The sequence below is a fragment of the Syzygium oleosum genome, unplaced genomic scaffold, assembly GCF_021117445.2.
Source record: "Syzygium oleosum isolate NSW1041296 unplaced genomic scaffold, Sole_v2.1 Sole_v2.07, whole genome shotgun sequence".
In the NCBI taxonomy this organism is placed as follows: Eukaryota; Viridiplantae; Streptophyta; class Magnoliopsida; order Myrtales; family Myrtaceae; genus Syzygium; species Syzygium oleosum.
This window is the reverse complement of record NW_026607491.1, coordinates 6,353,071-6,371,557: the sequence shown is the minus strand read 5'-3', so window position 1 is coordinate 6,371,557 and position 18,487 is coordinate 6,353,071. Positions and strand designations below refer to the sequence as shown.

The 18,487-nt window shown below is 40.0% G+C and overlaps 2 protein-coding genes across 2 annotated transcripts; one reads left to right on the top strand and one right to left on the bottom strand.

The window, feature by feature from the left end:
• The first annotated feature begins 1,675 nt into the window (after positions 1-1,675).
• LOC115674608 (zinc finger protein WIP2-like) lies at positions 1,676-4,544 on the top strand. The gene is made up of 2 exons (XM_030597055.2): positions 1,676-2,421; positions 3,871-4,544. Exons 1-2 carry the CDS (start codon positions 1,774-1,776, stop codon positions 4,321-4,323), a joined length of 1,101 nt encoding a protein of 366 aa, XP_030452915.1. The 5' UTR covers positions 1,676-1,773; the 3' UTR covers positions 4,324-4,544.
• Positions 4,545-12,277: 7,733 nt separating this feature from the next.
• Positions 12,278-18,159, bottom strand: LOC115666122 (zinc transporter ZTP29). The gene is made up of 12 exons (XM_030587906.2): positions 17,736-18,159; positions 17,168-17,226; positions 16,828-16,920; positions 16,608-16,697; positions 16,419-16,500; positions 15,387-15,442; positions 14,172-14,228; positions 13,709-13,749; positions 13,464-13,531; positions 13,106-13,162; positions 12,887-13,004; positions 12,278-12,397 (listed from the first exon to the last, which is right to left on the bottom strand). The coding sequence occupies exons 1-12, from the start codon at positions 17,797-17,799 to the stop codon at positions 12,352-12,354; spliced, it is 831 nt and encodes a 276-aa protein (XP_030443766.1). The 5' UTR covers positions 17,800-18,159; the 3' UTR covers positions 12,278-12,351.
• Positions 18,160-18,487: the final 328 nt, after the last annotated feature.

The window sequence follows — 18,487 nt, the reverse complement described above, 5'->3', positions numbered from 1 at the left end:
TCAAATCAAAGACTTTTCAAATTAATGCTCACTTTACTTTTAAATGTCAGCAAGACTTTTCAAAATTGTCACAAAATGGGTAACAACAACAAGTGTCCCCCGGAACCGTGATTAATAGTTAAACATGTTTAATAAGGGAGTTTATTATTTTCAGTGCGTCGATCAAAGCACGAGAGAAAAATACCGTGCTCAACACCGTAAATTTTCTTCAAACGGTTGTTTAATAAGCGACCTCGGAGCCCTTGTTAATGAAATCATTACGGAATACTACTCATCTTAATATATGGCGATCTTGTCTTTACTTCTATCATAAAGTTTTGGTAAAATGTTTACAATTGCAATGGGGAGTCATTTGACGAAGAGAGAGCGCATGTCCGCACAAAAGGCTAGGTACTTTCTCATTTTATGCTCAAACATACAAATTTTTTGGATCATAAAATCCTGTAAGAGAATTATTTACTTCTCAAACAAAAGATAAAAAAATATTATACAAACGATTAAGCAATTAACCTACGAATGATAGACTTACCCGAAAGAAGAATGCAAGAATTTTTCGTTTAGTACTAATTGATTTGTACCTAAAGGTGATACTTCATTTTCCACCGTAATGGTCAAATTATCATTTCTAGATAATCAAGGATATGTTTTCGAACCTATCATAGTAACATTATGTGAATTGACCAATTCGACACTTTACATATATCATTTACCATTGGACTTTTCGACAAAATATTCTGTGTTTTCCTTTGACCCTTTTTTGCCCCAAAAAATTCAATTTGTCTAGGGAGAGATGCGCACAATGCATGTGCGACACATTTCGGTTTAACACTTTTCCTCATGCGCAAAACCAAATACAGGTGAAGTTTGGATATACCCGTGTATTTTTTTAAGAAAATTTTGTTGGATTTTTCGTTTGACGCTTTTTGAACACCCCCTTTGGGGGCACTTGTTAAATATCCGAATAAAGAAATTTTTGTATTTTGGTAACACCGCTTTCTTTCGCGTTGCATGTAATTTAAGTATCGGGAATGAAAACGTTTTTTCATTAAACGATATCCCTTTTTATTTGCCTTTCTCTTTATGTAGGAAAATGATAGAGGGGTATTACGAATCGAGTTAATTTTTTTAATTTTGTTCTGTTACCGTATTGGATAATCCCCTAGCTTGTAACATAATTGATAAGCACAGAATCCTCTTTTGGGAGTAAACCTTATATTGTAAACCAGTGCATGTTTGGATGGTGAAGGCAGGATAGCCCCCTCAAAGCCTGACTACATTTATTGTTCTCTTCTTTGGATTTTCTTCCTTCACATGACTGTTTTGGTTTAACTGCTCAATCTAGTCCTACTTACATTTTTTCGCTATCTTTTCACCACTCTGCTGCTCAATATAGTTGCTTCTTCTCTCAAGTCAAGTCCTAAGATTCTCTCTCTCTCTTCAAATACCCAACAATCACCATGTAGAAAGAGAAGTGAAAAAAAAAGACAGGAAGAAAGAGAAACCCACTTCCCTCATGGTTGTCTTTAGCATAATTTCTCCATTGTTTAGTCACACCTCACAAGTGATATCTTGTCTGCCTTTTCTTCCTCGAGTAACTTTGCTTTATCCCCCCCTCCCTTTCTTCCATATTTCTCCTTTTAACCCCCCATCACTCTCTTCCTTTTATATTTACCTTCTCCACTTCTCTCATAAACCACCTCTCTCTCTCTCTCTCTCTCTCTCTCTCTCTCTCATAACTTGTCTTCTACAACACCCAACTATTCGCTTTCCATCATGACGGACCCCTACTCAAGTTACTTGAATGGATGGATCAGCTTCAACCCTCTTCACCACTTCTCTTCTCCTCCTTCGTCGTCATCTTCTTTCTCTTCCAAATCCGCGAACAATTACTACAATTCTTCTCACTGCTTCTACTCTCTCTATGACTACAATCACGTCTACAACGCCGCCTCTTTACCTCACTCTTCTCCTCCTCCATCTCCGCCCCTGAGAGAAGCACTCCCTCTCCTCAGCTGCTTAAGCCCCGGGAGGCATGAAGAAGAAGAGCAAGCCTCACTTTCTTCTCCTATGGAGGTTGACAACCCCAGCAGTCAAAAGGACAACTCCTTTCCCCATAATTCAGCAGATGTTGCCGATGAAGATGATGATGGGGATGGTGAAGCTGTGACGGTGGCTCTCCACTTGGGGCTTCCAAGCCCTAGCTCTGCTGATTTGATCTCAAGGCTCTCCTCAACAGAGATCAACTCAGACAAGGAATTGGATCAAGAGACCACTGTGGCTTCTTCTGGGTACTTCACAAGCAACAACAAGCTCAACAAGGGCCAGTACTGGATACCCACCCCTGCTCAGATACTTATTGGCCCTACACAGTTCTCATGCCCTCTTTGCTTCAAGACCTTCAACAGATACAACAACATGCAGGTGAGTCTGGGAGTTGAGTTGAGTTTTCTTGAATACGGGTCATGAGAAAAAAAAAAAAACCCAGGCGTTGCTGAAAGTTTGGCTTTTTCGTTTTGAAAATGGTCGTTTGATTCTGTATGCTGTCAACAAAACCTTTGTTTGCTTTCTTTTTCCCCTCGTTTTTTTTTTGTTTGGACAAAAAAAGTGGAATCCACCCTTATCTTTTACACTTCTTTTTCTTGTTTTGGCTGGATTTCTTTTGAGAAGAGAGGAGTCATATGGGTCCTTAGGGTTTTCCTCTTTCTTTTTCACCCTTCAACTTATTGCATAGCTCCTTCTCCTTTTCTTTTGTGTTTTTTGAGTTGCAAACTGCAAAAATTTAGATCTCTTCCCTTTTGCATGATTTATGGGCTGCGCATAGTTTATTCAAAAGAAAAAACTGAGAATATATAGTAAATCTGTCTGTAGACCTGGCCCAACTGCAACATGATCAGTTGCCTCGACCTTTATGTGATTGAACTAGACAATGATAATGCTTTTTGCACCTTGAGGTTTGTGTCCTACAGCCTCCTCATTGGCATGCGTGTAAACACTGAAACTATATACCTCAAACTCATCCCGAGCACTTGATGATGACCCACTTTCTTTTCACCAAAATCTAGTGCCTCAATCAACCATATCTCTCTCTCAATCTGCCTGGACTCAACCTGAAGAGCAAATACACAACTTCAGGTGAGTTGAGTGAAAGCTGAAATGCCTACTCATAAAACTGAATCAGAACATCTCGATTTGTTGATGACAAGCCACCTGGAAGAGAGTCTTCTGCTTATCATGAGAAAGGGAATCAAACGAAAGTAACCCTTTAACTTGTGTGTCTATGTAACTTTTATTTTTACCCTGCAAAAATAACGCAATTACTCTATTTCCCCTTCAGGTAATTAGTCAGAATATTAATACTAAGAGAAGGTTCCTTACCAAAAATACTAAGAGAAAGGCGTGTGCTTTTTTATCATCAGGTAGAGATCTCAAAAATGGCTCCAAAAGCATTACTGCATAAAGGAATCAATCCGCAGGAAGCACACACAATCACCCCCACATCCCTGCCTTACATGCAGATGAACTCCTACTCAATCAAAACCATGCACTTCTTTTTGTGCTCACTTTACCTTTATGTTGGCGCACCCACAGATGCAAAACCCTGTTGTGAAACATTTCTAAAACTGATCTCCACTTGCACCATCTAGGTCAAACTTTCACAGATACTTGAACCCAATCACTTACTGATCCACAAAATCGACACACCAAACGACATGGCATATTCTAATCGGGCATTTAAGCAAGCGGATCATTTTCAATAATGTATCAGATGACTTGGTGTTCCCACTCTTTGAAGATCAGTCTTAGTTTATTATTAATTATCTTCTTAACGTTCCAAATATATTCATGAAAGTGAAAAATTCTTCACTACAGATGCACATGTGGGGACACGGGTCCCAATACAGGAGAGGACCGGAGTCGCTGAGGGGGACGCAGCCGACGGCCATGCTGAGGCTGCCATGCTACTGCTGTGCGCCGGGATGCAAGAACAACATCGACCACCCGAGGTCGAAGCCGCTCAAGGACTTCCGCACCCTCCAGACCCACTACAAGCGCAAGCACGGGATCAAGCCCTTCATGTGCCGGAAGTGCGGCAAGGCGTTTGCTGTGCGTGGCGACTGGAGGACCCACGAGAAGAACTGTGGCAAGCTCTGGTATTGCTCTTGCGGCTCTGACTTCAAGCACAAGCGGTCGCTCAAGGATCACATCCGGGCGTTCGGGAGTGGCCACACGGCTTATGGGATCGAGGACGAGTGTGGCTTCGAGGAGGAGGAGGTGGCTACTTCTGAGATTGAGCAGGACAACAATTTCGAGAGCGCCAAGTGATTAAATGAAGATGGTGTGTCAAAGTGAGGTTGTGGTTGGAGGATGATCAGCCGATCCATAGTTGATGATACTATTGTTTTGACACGGTTTGTGGTCCGACAGTCAAAAAAAAAAAGAAGAGACTTTGGACCCTTAGGGCGCTTTTCTTTTATCTTTTTCTAGCTTAACGAGAACTTTCCTTTTAATGTAGATCTTCAATGGAGATGTGTTAGCCTTTGATCTCTCTCCCGCAAGAGTCCGTTCAAGGTCAACTTTGCGCGTGCCGGGGGTATGAAATGGTAGGACAAACTCTGTAGGCTATTACAACTACAAATAGGTCGAGTCTATAAAATATCAATCTCACTTAGCCTCTAGAACGCAAAAAATGGTTTAGAATAACTTGAATGTTCACGCCAGGAAAAAAAAACGTGCTGGCAATGTCAAAATTTGAACAATTCATCGGAACAATTGATAGTGCATTCCAATACAATAAAGGTTTTGACTAGTCATTTCATATGAAATAGGAGTTAGATTTATGGGGGGAAAATTACCAAAAAAGTCCTAAACCTTTTGCAATTGTGCCAATTCAGTCCTAAACCTTTTTTTTTTGCCATTTCAGTCCTAAACCTTTTACAATTGTGTCAATTCAGTCCATCCGGCCACTTTTGGCAGGCCGGTGCTGACGTGGACGCCGGCCGGCTAACGTGGAATTATTTTAATATTTTTTTTCCTTCTTCCCCTTGTCCGGTCTGGCCAGGGGGAGGCTCGCCGGCGAGGTGACCTCGCCGGCCATGGGCGAGGTCGACCTCGCCCGGCCATGGGCGACGGCGAGGCCTTGCCCAGATCTGGCGAGACCTCGCCGTCGCCGGGCGAGCTCGACCTCACCCATGGCCGGCGAGCTCGACCTCCCCCAGCGACGGCGAGCTCGACTTCGCCCGGCCATGGCAAGGTCGAGCTCGCCGGCCATGGGCGAGGCCGAGCTCGCCCGGCGACGGCGAGGCCTTGCCCAGATCTGGGTGAGGCCTTGCCGTCGTCCATGGCCGGCGAGCTCGACCTCGTCATGGCCGGGCGAGGTCGACCTCGCCCATGGCCGGTGATCCTCCCCCTGGCCGGACCGGTCAGGGGGAAGAAGGAAAAAAAAAAGGGAAAAAAATATTAAAATAATGCCACGTCAGCGCCGGCCGGCCAAAAGTGGCCGGATGGACTGAATTGGCACAATTGTAAAAGGTTTATGACTGAAATGACAAAAAAAAAAGGTTTAGGACTGAATTGGCACAATTGTAAAAGGTTGAGGACTTTTTTGGTAATTTTCCCGATTTATGGGTGTAATTCAATGTATGGTAGTCTGCTATAACCCTAAAGATAGATTACTTGGTACAGATCATGTTATATCTTACATACTATGATGGTTGTGCGGTGTCAAACGGCTACATAAGATCCAGAAAACTACACGAGAGGAGAGAGAGAGAGTTGTGCAAAGTAGCACGTGGGATCAGTTTCAAAGATCTTTTCTATGTTTGAACTTATAGACTAGGCTTTTGGCTCACATTAACATGGCATGGACAAGGCTTTACCCAATCCCAAAACCCTAAAATATACGACATATCAAATCAGATTTAACTATTAACGAATTGATCCCTTTGTTTTGTCCTAGAAAAAGATCCCCTCTCCTATTAGCCCCTGTGGTTGGTCGTAAAAGGAGAATCAACCTCAAGGTCCTAGGTGCAATAGTGAGAGAGATCAGGAAGAGAGAGACAAGGCCACTTTTCATTTAACTTGCCATCTTGGGATACCAATTGAGTGTACTAAATTCTATTTAGCAAGTGACGTGATAAACTCTAAATTCTTGACAAGTAGTTAAATAGACAGGACTTCAATATAGAAGTGATTCGTTTCTTCAACGAGAGAGTTTAATATTTTGATGTTTGAATCACGCTTTTTATAAGGTCCCTTATTTGCGGTTTGGTGGATAATATTGTGTTCTAAATTGTGGTAAACGGATGTCATATTCAAGAACAAGCTTATCGACACAGATGAAAAGTTCACATTCTTATTTGTTGTCTCATTTATTTTATAGGGCACCACACACCGGACCTCAAACCAGTGTCTCAAGACACTACAATATCAACAATGTTTCTTTCGATATGTAATAACTTGACAGGCTGACAACATGTGATTTATTAAAAATGAAAATTTCGTGCAATGCATGTTTAAAAAGCATCGTAAATACATAATATTAGAGTAATTAAATATTAAAGCACGCCTTTATCTAACAGCTTAAGCTTTTAAAACAGTTAGCAGTGGTCCCACAAATCTCACATGGTATCAAAGCTGAAGGTCTTGAGTTCAAATCTTTCCAAGTTCAATTTGTCTCCTTAATTAAATATGTCCACGTTTAGTACTAGGCAAAAAGACCAGACTAAGCATGGGAGAGTGTTAGAGTAATTAAATATTAAAATACGCCTTCATTTAACAGTTTAAATTTTCAGAACAGTTGGCAATTGTCTCACAAAATTTCACACATAATACTTGCTTAGATTTACAACATAAGTCATTTTCTTATTAGTAGATCTAGCTAGTTATATAATTTTGCTAGGAGCCCCCTAATGAATATCATGAAAAGATGCACTATGGGAAGACGGTATCTCTCCATAAAGCAAGAGAGGCGTTTGGGTAATTAAACTAAGCCACATGATGGATGGGTCACAACACTTTTGGAGTGAAAGATTACCGCTCTGGCAAGAGGTTCTTACCATGTTTATATTCAGCCAGAAGATCCAAATCAAATGATTAGCTTGAGAGAGAGAGAGAGAGAGAGAGAGAGAGAGAGTATGGGAGAGGCAGTGAAAGGTCTGGTTGCACTCACCTGGGACAGATTCTGAAGCAAAACTACTGTTCATGGTCTGAAAAAATGTGAAAATGTGAAGCTTTTGACATGACGTTTCATATGCTCTCTCTCTCTCTACGTCAAGGAAAAAAAGGCAGTGCTGTTTGCAGTTTTCGCTAGTTATGATGGTCACCGGGTAGAATCTACGTAAGTTCAAGATCTAAGGGGACAGTAAAAAAATTACAAAAAAACCAAAAGAAAGAAGAAAGAGAGAGTTGATTTAATACGATGAGATGATACATGTCAGAGTGATTATGATGAGACGCAGGATTAGCTAGTTTTCTTGGGGTTCATAGTTCCCCAATGATCTGTCACAACATGCCATGATTGACGGTAATACCCAAAACTCCCATTTCATCCGGCCATCTCTAAAGTACTAAAGTCTCTGTTGATAATCTCTCTTTCGCCTTTTCGTTTTTAAATTCTGCCATGATCCCACCACCCACCCAAGTGTACCATGCAAAACCAGTTCATTCACACATCTCTGTCGAGCTCATTGAGCTCAAAAGATCAACTCGAAGCAGTGACTCTAAGCCTCCTAGCATCAAATAAAACGTTAAGAGTGTCTCCATCTTGTTATTACAGTTTTGGCTAAATAATAACGTCAATGTTTTTTACTTGGAATTTGCGAAATAGGAAGGCCTCAAAATCTAAAGTGTTCCCAAATGTGACGTGCGTACATATCGTGTATGCTTCATCGTATAGATATATATACACATACACGCCCAAAAATTTATCATCTCGTATTACTTTGGTAAATTGTATTAGAGACATAGAATTAGAATGGTGTGGTTGCTTTTTCTTTGTTTAAATTCTTGGCGTGTCGAGTTGGTGGAAAAGGACTCTTGAAAGATATTGTCATGTTTAGTGGAGCCCTGGAGGCCCGTGAACCAAAACCTTTAGTGTGTTCTTTGGTTTTCCTTCTGAATCTGCATACATATCTCCAATCAAAGAACAGCCAAAATAAATAGAAAAGTAAATAAACAAAAGGAAAATATGTGGGCATTGTTTGAATAAGATGAGGGTTTGGTTTTACTTAGCTCACTACACTCTTTTGATGATCATCCACTTATGAATATATAGAATATTTCATATCATATCAAATTTATAGGCTAATATCTATTAAACACGGTTGCTCTCATGCGACTCGATAATTTCATTATTGTTATTATTATTTGATTAGAGGTATTTTAGCACAATGATCCGAAGAAAATCACATTAGTCATTGCGCATAACCAATGTAGATCGCCAAGAAGTTATTGTAAGCACCGATTAGAAGCGTGTCATGTCAAGGGTTTCACTTCTTCTTTTTTTTTTGGTCATACAAGGGTTTCACTTGATAAGTGGTTTTTTTTCCCTAGACCTTGTCCTGCCTTGGCTCTTTCTGTGTGTTGTTTCTTCGAATGTTCTTGACCAAATAGGAAAAAAGGAAAGAAAGAGAGGAGAAGATTCAAAGAAGAAGAAGAGGAGGGGAGAGAGAGAGAGAGAGAGAGAGAGAGAGAGAGAGAGAGAGAGAGAGAGAGAGAGAGAGAGAGAGAGAGAGAGAGAGAGAGAGCATCAAAACAATGTCTATTGGCAGTCATGGAGCTTTCTTCAAATGTTTGATTGAAAAGGTCAATTAATCGTCAAATTCGATTATAAAAGTCGACTGTCACACCATATAGACGCGTACAAATAATGTTGGTATGGATGGGACGGCTAATTTAGAAAAAAATATGAAAAAGTTTGTTTGCCTATAGCTAGGAATTTGGTGCAATGATGGAGCAATAATTCCAAAGATAATTCATCTAGAACTCGGTTTCTTTCTTCCTTTATATGAGCACTTGATAGAACTCAACTTCTTTGATTACCAACTTTCAATGTCTTATCTTGTTTGGAGTCTTTCATAATGCCTTCTATGCCTTCTATCTTCATGCATAACAAGGAAAATTTTGTATTTTTTGGACATGATTAGCTGCATGAAACTGGTGAATTCTTAATTATCTATGATGTAATTTAATATATAATTTATTCATCTTATTGGAAGATCTCCTTTTCAAAGAATGTTAAATTTGTTTTTGTTTGCCCTTAAGAATGTTATCCTAAACAAATAAAACGTTAGTTGAACTCGGGACTTCCTATTTTGATACCATGTGAAATTTTATGAGATTACTGCTAATTGTTTTGAAAGTTTAGCCGATAAATAAATGCGTGATTTACTATTTAAATAAACAATTATTATTGGCTTATGTGTGGTTCTTTCTTAAACTTGTCATTGGGGGCATTTATTGAGATCTTTTTGTTAAGAAAAAAAGAAAAGTTGAAACTTCATTGTTGATGAGAGTGAGAACATAGGTTGTCGCTTTGATCAAAGATACATGGAATGATTTGCTACCTTCAACCGTGCTTACACGAGATTAACGCGATACATAACCTTGTGATTAGTTGCTTGAGAGATAAGGATGCTAACCGCGCGGATGAGAGAGCGAGCGATGTTTGCAGAACTTAGGGTTTTCTATCCGATAAATCTAGCGGCCACCCTTCCTACTTGGGAAGGGGTAGGTGAGGAGTTCGATTCTCCACCTTCTCATGGGGGCTAGGGGTGAGAGTGTTTAGTTTCAGATGTGAGTTTTGACTTCCACGCTCTGCAAAGAGGTAGGACAAAAGTCTAAGAGTGAGTTGAGAGTTAGAATATGACAGATAAAAAAAAATCTAGTGAATTAAAACCACGAATTTTTACAACATGAGTTGGTAAACAAAGAAAGTAAGGATGTTTCTGGAGAAACATTAGAGAATATGCTTTGTAATTATAATCTCTTAGACTTACTTTTATGAATAGATGTAGAACAGGGGGAAAAAGAGACAAGTACTTTGAAAACGAATCTTAGTATGGACACAAAATTGATCTTATGGATTAGCTTTGCAAAGAGTCTTTGGGCTCAATCACTCATTCTTTTTCAATGCATGAAAGAAAAAGTGGTGCTCAAAAGTCGAAGTAGGGAAAAGAAATAAAAAACAAGACATTACAAAAAGAGAGGACAAAAAACCTCCTTTTGGACACACCCTCTTTCGACAAAATCAAAAAAGAGCTTGAAAAATTTTGCAAAATCTCTCTCTCTCTCTCTCTGAGTATAGAGATTGTGAGCAATTATTGTAGAGACTCAACTTGATTAATAATAGACTCCGACTGTATCTGCTTGCTCTCTTTTTCCCCTTCATTGGACAACACCGACATGGGTCTTTATCACGAGAGAATGAAATGAAGGGAATCCATTATTGACCCCTCGTTATATTTTTTACAAAAAAAACTCGACACGAAGTGATTAATTGAAAGGACGGTCACGTGGTTCTTCGAGAAAACCTGAAAAATCTGTCAACATAAAAACGATAAAATTCTAGAGTAGAGAAGCCCATTGGAAGCTAAATGCGATCTATCCAATCGAGTTAAAAGAGGAATGCAATTGAAGTTCTTATGCAAATTAAGAGATATAAGTCTAGAGTAAAGTCTTCACACCTTTCAAGTTTTTTTGCTAGATTTGATGAAATGAACAGATCAGGCTAAGCCTAACTCAAGGTCTGCCTAACTTGTTACCCGAGTGCTTTTTGTTGGACATAGAACTTGTTAATTTAACAAAGTTTATCCATGACAAAAGAATACGCACATAATTTCTCGCACTTGGCCAAAAGATGGGAGGTTGGCCTTTTCGAAATGGAGTACTTTCCCAAACTCGTCCCATCCACTTTGAGAGTAAGCCTGGACGGACTTGCCGTCACACTCGACTTTTAGATACTCAAAGTTTGAAATCGAGACTATCATATATACTACCCATCACGATCCTGAATTATCGGATCTTGCTATTTCAACAGGTTTTCAACAGGTTCAATGAAATCTCTCTTGTACGGGTTAGGAGCCTACAAAAATCCCACGAGGTTCACAAGTTTGGTTTTCTTGCTCACCTTTAACCTTATGCAGAGTATATACATTTCTCTTCCATTCTTTACATTGGCAAAAGGGCATATTGGTATAGTTTAACCTTATGCAGAGTTTATTCAAGAAACTGAGGAATGATATAGATTTTTATGAAATTTTTGATTAAAATCTTGAAACGACTGAAACTTTTGTGAACTTCGTGTGAAGCAGTCATATCCAAATGCATTGCTTTCCATACCCTTCTGCTCTGGGCAAATGGCCGTTCTGTACAGCTTCCAATTGAGAGCGGAGACTCGTCAATCCCATCCTTTGAAGTTCTCTGTAGGAAGGGATTTTAGAGCTATTTGATGCACAAAATGATTGCTCATCACTCTTTCCAAGAAAGTTTATAAAGGAAAATTTTCTGTTTTCTCCTTTTTAAGTCATTGACAAGCTCCTTTCTACTTTTGCTTTTTCTAGTGTAGGCCTCTTTATTCTCTCCTCCTAATTATCTCCAACCTTATTCACTCAAATCATATTCAAATGCATGAATCCAATCAAAAGCAACCCTTTTTTCCTTGAGAAGAAAGATGGGTTTTCTGCTTTTCTTGTGACTGATGGAAACATTTTACGAACTATATTAGCATGCTCTTGGTGCACACAAGTCTACAGCATATCAATATGCGGATTGTGTGGGTCCGCGTTAGATCAAACACTTGATATTCGATCGGGCTCATACACCAGGTTCACTCAAAAACTTCAATTGCTTTAGCATGCGGACAGAGGAGCGACTAAGCGGTCGAAAGCAGAAACGACGTGTATGCAGGGGCAGGCAATTTAAAATTCGGTTAAGAGACAAAGGAGAGGCAGCATTATAATGCCGTTCCAAATTGAGATCAGATCATCCCACAAAAAGTTTTAGATCAATGTAATGCTGAGGGAATTCCTAAGAGAATTCAACCTGCCTGCATGCAAAAGAGATGCAATTCATAAAATATGGGAAAGCAGTAAAATGAAATATTGCTCTCATGTTGGGGGGGGATCAGCTTGGTAGTTAAGTGAACGGAAAAGAGAAAAGTCCTCCAAAGAAGATGATCGTATACAGAGAAGTATATATAGACGAGTGTATAGCTACAGCTTTCAGCACAAGTCGCATGACAATAGAGAAACTAAAAAGTTCTTGGCTACTAGATCCTGTAAGTCATTGTTACATGGCCCTATGATGTCAAACTCATAATTAACAGCAACATCCAAAGTTTTTTATTAGGATCCTCTATAAGCTCATCTCCCTGGGTAAGCTGATTTCCAGAAAATATAAGCTGAAAGCAGAAACAAGATGCATGAGGAATGCGTGCAGCCAAAAAGCAAATTCTTCAGAGGATCAACAAACTTCAAGCTGATAAGCCCAAAGTCCAAAAGGTGAAATGAAGTGCACAGACAGCACTATTACTTGAGATATCCCTATCAATACAAGGCAACTAGTCAAAAGCACCTGAAAGCTACCTATATTGAATTTAAAGTCTTCCACTTAATAAATTGTAACTTTACCGTCTTGTTCACTTGGGACCATATATTAATGTCTAGATATGTATGACATTCATCACGGTACCTAAAGGAAAGTAAGCATTACTTCATCGTGTCAACTATCAGATGCAAATAGGGTCAAGGTTGTATCTTCTTTCTTCCTTTTGAGAAAGACCAAGGATGTACTAGCCATTTCAATTATTCAAGGTAACAATTAAGGTGACTCCAGGAAGATCGTACAGGACTGCAATAAACAGTTATCTTGGTAAAATGAGCCCAAATACCTAGCTGACATGAAAGCCATCCCCAAAAACACAGCTTTTACAGCCTGCTTCTGTCCGGCATAATCAAATGCAAGTGGCAGCATTTCATGTAAGGTCAGAAAAGCCATCACTCCACCAACTGCAAAATGCAATGAGAAAATGATGGGCACAATGAGAAATATCAAACCCCAAAAGTTAACTGTGTATCCCTATAATGAGGCACTGCCAGCAATTACAAACCTGCACCCAGCAGGCCCTCAAGGATTTCAGGACTCAAGCTGCTTGGAAATAGATAGGCTGCAAAATAGGAGCCTTATCAAAATAAACATAAAATTTAAGAAGTTAATGTATAGAAGACAACAAATTGCGCAATTAAAACTTAAACCCAGCAGAAAACACAAAGTCTCTCCTCTGCCAAAGCACGAGTGGAACTTCAGTTTAATTGTCTGAGGGGAAATATTCCCGGGAGTGATAACTAGAACTGCTTTGTCATTCATGAAACTTCTATATGGCCTGATATGGATTAGAAATCTCCTCTTACTCAAGCAAACTTATTCATCACAGGAAAAGTTAAGATAAGAGGAATAAGTTGGCCTACCTACAATAATTACACCAAGAGGTTCAGCAAAACCAGAAAGTGTTGAAAGTTTGAATGCCTGCCATTTGCTGAGACATATAGGAGATCAGACATTCATTCAGCATCAATAAATGAATAAACAAATAGATATATCACGAAAATGACATCAGGATAGGATGGAAAAAGCATATCTAGTAAATGGTGCATAAGAAAAGGAACATATGAAGGGAAACATTGGACTAAATGGACACTGCACAACTTCTCACCTTTGTGTAGCAAAATATATGGGCAATGCAACAGCGACGCCCTATATGAGAAACTTTAAAGTTAGGACATTCTAAAGAGCATTAACCTATCACACGATATTCAGATAATGAGGCAATTTACTTCTATCTTCATATATATAATACAAATATACTTCCATTGGCATTGACAGCTTTCTTCAAAGTAAGATAATACCTTGGCATAGATTCTACACAATCACATGAAAGAAAAAAATGGCCATGTATGAGTTCAAATGGTTTTAATTGCACACAGAAACAAAGTACCCATATAAAAGAGAAACGTGCAAAGGCAATGCCATAATGCAATGTGATGCCCAAATAGACAGTGTCAATATAAATAGGGGACTGCGGGAAGTATGATTGAAAGCTGGACCTGAAGATACCACGAAAAAGTAAAAGTGCCCAGATAAACAAGGGAAATAGTCACTGAATCCGAAGAATATACCTCTGGTATGTTATGCAAAGCAATGGCCAATGCCAAGTTAAGCCCAACACGAAGGCCCTACAAAAGGCACATCTAGCCAGTGAATAGACTTCAGCAGTATCCATGCACAAATCTTGTCATTTCAGGACATCAATATACGGCAAAAGGACATTATAAGTGCCATAACTTGTGTACGGAGATCACTTTGGTGCTATAACTTTTTTTCGGATCACTTTGGTGCCAAGTCGGAGGAAAAACGATCACTTAAGTGTCATAAGTTTTTTTTGGATCACTTCAGTGCTAAAATTTTTGAAAAACGATCACTTAAGTGCTAAAATTTTTTAAAAACGATCATTTAAGTGCTAAAATTTTTGAAAAACGATCACTTAAGTGCCAATCTCCGGCGAGCCTCCGACGAGCCACGTCAGCTTCAGAAATTAATAAAAAAAATGCCACGTCGGATTTCTGGCGAAAAATTGTGTACGGCACCAGAGTTGGCACTTAAGTGATCGTTTTTCAAAAATTTTAGCACTTAAGTGATCGTTTTTCAAAAATTTTAGCACTAAAATGATCCAAAAAAACTTATGGCACCAAAGTGAGCGCCATACACAAGTTATGGCACTTGTAGTGTTCTTTTGCCTCAATATACCAATAATATCTGAAGCAAGATAATGCGGAAAAAGTTCTGCTAATTGCATGAAACTATTTGATGAATTAATTAATCACTCTTTGAAAGAAATTCAATAGAGTAGATGAATAAAAGAGTGGCAAAGCAATAAATATCATAATTGTCATTCAATCAATTCCAAAAGCATGCAATGGAGTTGAAAGGTACTGAGTAAGCGGCAGTAACTTGAGAATACTAAACCCCTTATCTGGAATGGGAGTACTTCATACAGAAACAACTAGAACTATAGCTCCTTTTGCCTCAAATAGCTCATTGGGCTAAATCACCAGATATTCTAAAAGAGAACCTAAATCATAAGATTCTTCAAAATACAATTCTTAAAGCAAGGCTTCAACAAAAATAAAGGAAAGCATTGTCTAATTGACAGTTTTCCATGACAGCAATTGCAAGCATACCAAATAGTAAAAAAGAAAGGACTTTAAAGTGAACAGAAATAAAACATTCTGACTAATGCTCGAGTAGCCAATTATCAGTATTCATAATTTGGTTTACTGGTACTGCTCTATTTAAACTCCTATGAGTTATAGGATGAGAGGTGGCTCAATTACCTTCATGGATCCAAGGAAGACAGCCATTCCCTCTGGAAAATTATGCAAGCTAATCCCTACGAGACAATTGAAAAGAGAAATGTTCGGTTCATCAATAATAACTGCGGGCACAAAATTTTGATCAACAATCAACTCTTTCAACCAACGGCTGCATCAAGAGTATCTCCTCAAGATGATAACTTGCTGATCGCCAAATTTGACATATTGGAGAACACTATATCTGTGAGGATGAGCAAGCACACTCACTATCTACTGCTATATATTAGCAGCATATATGGAAAACATTACAGACCTGTAGCTGAGATTCGCCAGCTACCTAGAAGACAATTTTATTTTACTACTTCGATGTTAGCTAGATTAGCCAACATTAAATATGTCCACGTGCAAGCGACAATTAGTTACTGTTCTCCGCCGGACAAAGTATGCATTGACAAATGTGCAAATCCCACAAACTGCATATCAAGCAGGGTCAAAGCAGGGCGAGTGGAGACATTCAAAACAACACCGAACGAAATGTAACTTGTCTATTCTTTGCTTTGAGAACCACATTAAAATAAAAGAACAGTCTTTGTAATTTCTAATGAAGTTGCTAAAAGCAACGGAGCAAAACACCATTGCTTTGAGTCGGGTTATCTTTGAACGCAACACAAGACCAGTTTGGACTATCAAAGCCACTTTAGGGGGGGAAAGCCAAGAGTCTATGGATGAATTAGTATCCTCATCACAAGAATAACATATATTAAATGGAACATCAGACTTGAAATGGGGGCAGTGGCCCCACTGAACAAGCTATAGCCCCGTCCCTAATATCAACTTTTATCACTGGAAAAAAGAACAACGACAAGATAATATTCTCCTTCATAGCAAAGTAGATGCTAGTGTATCAAGCTTGCATGTAGAGGGGTGAAGTGGCTATTGCAGTGACAAGATATAGACTTGAACAATAGAATCAATACATGGAAGACTTCAAAAAGAAGAAAAAAATGATTTTCTAATAATAAGCTATACACAAAGAACACAGAGAAGTCATACCTACTGCTGTAATGATCCCGCTAAACAGAACCTGGCGCCGATGCTTCTTCATCACATCCTTTCCCCCTTCATCCCCTGTATGCTGTTCTTAAATATATTATCAGAGAATCAGCATGCATTTTGGCTTACAGTGACAAGATATTCAAAAGACTCGTACTTAGCTAGAATTTCATCCAATGACTATCGCACCTTCTTATTTTTCAATTCAGAAGTGGGGGTAATCGTTGGTTCTGGGATAAAATTGACCACAATAGCGAAAAACATGACACCTGCAAAAAACTGCATTACCAAGAAAGTGGACATTGATCATCAAAATAAACATGATCAAATGGGTGGATTACTCATTTGGGCAGATTTTTCTTGTTTAATCATCTGTGTAAACTTGATGAGCAGGAACACTATTGCTTACCCAAAGGTTCCCTTTCAGAAAGCCAATTGAGTTCAAAGCATTGTGAGCCAAATCTAGGAACGATATACTCAGCATAAGGCCTGCAGCAAAACCCTGTGATATGCCATCTTTGGGTTAATGCCACTATACTTAAAATAAGCCGACACTGTCTCCTTGAATCAATCATACAAGACCCAAGCTCAGCGAACAAATATTATGACAAAAACATGAATGCTTCATGTAAAAGACCGCATCTAAGTTAAAAATGCGAGGTCAGTTAAAACTTTCCCAGCAAGAACCTAACGGCTGGTGTCACGAGAAAAACAAAGAACTTTAAAAAATGTCTGTCTTGGAGCATCACCTGCAAAAGACCGAGCATCTTCAAATTTGGAGCCGGGTTGAGAATAACAATTAGTGCCCCTGTTCCACATCCCAGAACCCAGAATTCAAATTAGAAAAACATGATATGGAATCGGCATTGCTGAATCACCATATAATAAGCAGACCATGTCAACACATACTACCAAGCGAACAAGAATTATCATGCGCCTAGCATATCTGGTGCTCACAGTCAAATTGCCAAAAAAAGAGAAGGAAAACGAATAGGCAGGAGGGTCAGCTCTCTTCCAAATTTCCTATGCTGCTTAATGAGAGAGCATAAAATGATGATAATACCCTCATCACATGCTGTCTTCAATCTTTACAAAGCACAGAAGCAAACAGCACAATACTTTACTGTAGAACTGAAGAGGAGAATGCCGGGTAGGATCAAAAGTATTATCCCTATACAAACGTTACACCAAAATTGCTTGCCACGGTCAGTTTAAGCCACCCCAAAAGACACGGATCAAGATCCCATCACAGAGGACCGGCAAGGCAAATCCAAGGCCAAGACCACCCAAACGATGCAAGAATCAGCAATCTCTCACCTACGGAAGTGCTCAGACCACCCACGAGCGAGAGGGCGAGGGCCACCAGCACCTGGGAATCCATGGAGCTGGGTGAACGATCGGCGAAAACAGAGACCAACCCGAGTCGGAGTTCGGAGTTCGACCCTCCAAGAAAATCGGCGGCGGCGGCGGCGGCGGCGAAGCGGGAGGTTTCGAGCTGGGTACGTAGCCGAGCAACCGGTCTTTGCTCCGGTGGGTTCTCAGAGACGGGGAAGGAAAGACCGGAAACCGGGAAGGGTTCACGCAATGCTCGCTCGCGAGAGAGGGAGAGAATATGTGCGAAGGGGAAAGGGAAGGTTGGACCGGAGGGAGAAGGCGGAAGAAACGGCGTTGCGATTGAAAATTCGAAAGGAAGGCACAGAGAGACACGGAGAATATGTGCAGTGGAGGAGAGAGAGAGAGAGAGAGACGTTCGAGATGCTGCGAGGAATGGCGTCGCCACCTAACAAAACCTTCCGTTTCACTTGAGCCTCGGCGACAAGCCACACAGGCAACAACCGACGATGTCGAGGCCCCGCCAACTCCGAGCGAGGCTCGAGCTCCAAAGATCTGGCGAAGCGAGAGGCTCGCTTGAGGCTGGCGAGGTCGCCCCTTGCAAGGGGACCTCATGTGGGGCCGGTGAGGGACCCTTACCGGTCGTCGCCTTTGGTCGATTGCCGGCCATTGCCGAGGCTACCGGTCTGATGGAATATATTGCCAAATTTTTAAAATGTTTAGGATTAAATTAGTCA

Excerpts from the sequence above, each read along its gene's own strand:
- LOC115674608 (XM_030597055.2), top strand. The coding sequence starts at position 1,774 with ATGACGGACCCCTACTCAAGTTACTTGAATGGATGGATCAGCTTCAAC. Across the intron at positions 2,422-3,870 it reads ACAGATACAACAACATGCAG|ATGCACATGTGGGGACACGG; the intron begins GTGAGTCTGGGA and ends TCTTCACTACAG.
- LOC115666122 (XM_030587906.2), bottom strand. The coding sequence starts at position 17,799 with ATGGATTCCCAGGTGCTGGTGGCCCTCGCCCTCTCGCTCGTGGGTGGT. Across the intron at positions 13,532-13,708 it reads ATATATTTTGCTACACAAAG|CAAATGGCAGGCATTCAAAC; the intron begins GTGAGAAGTTGT and ends TATATGTCTCAG. Across the intron at positions 13,005-13,105 it reads TGAGGGCCTGCTGGGTGCAG|TTGGTGGAGTGATGGCTTTT; the intron begins GTTTGTAATTGC and ends TGCATTTTGCAG.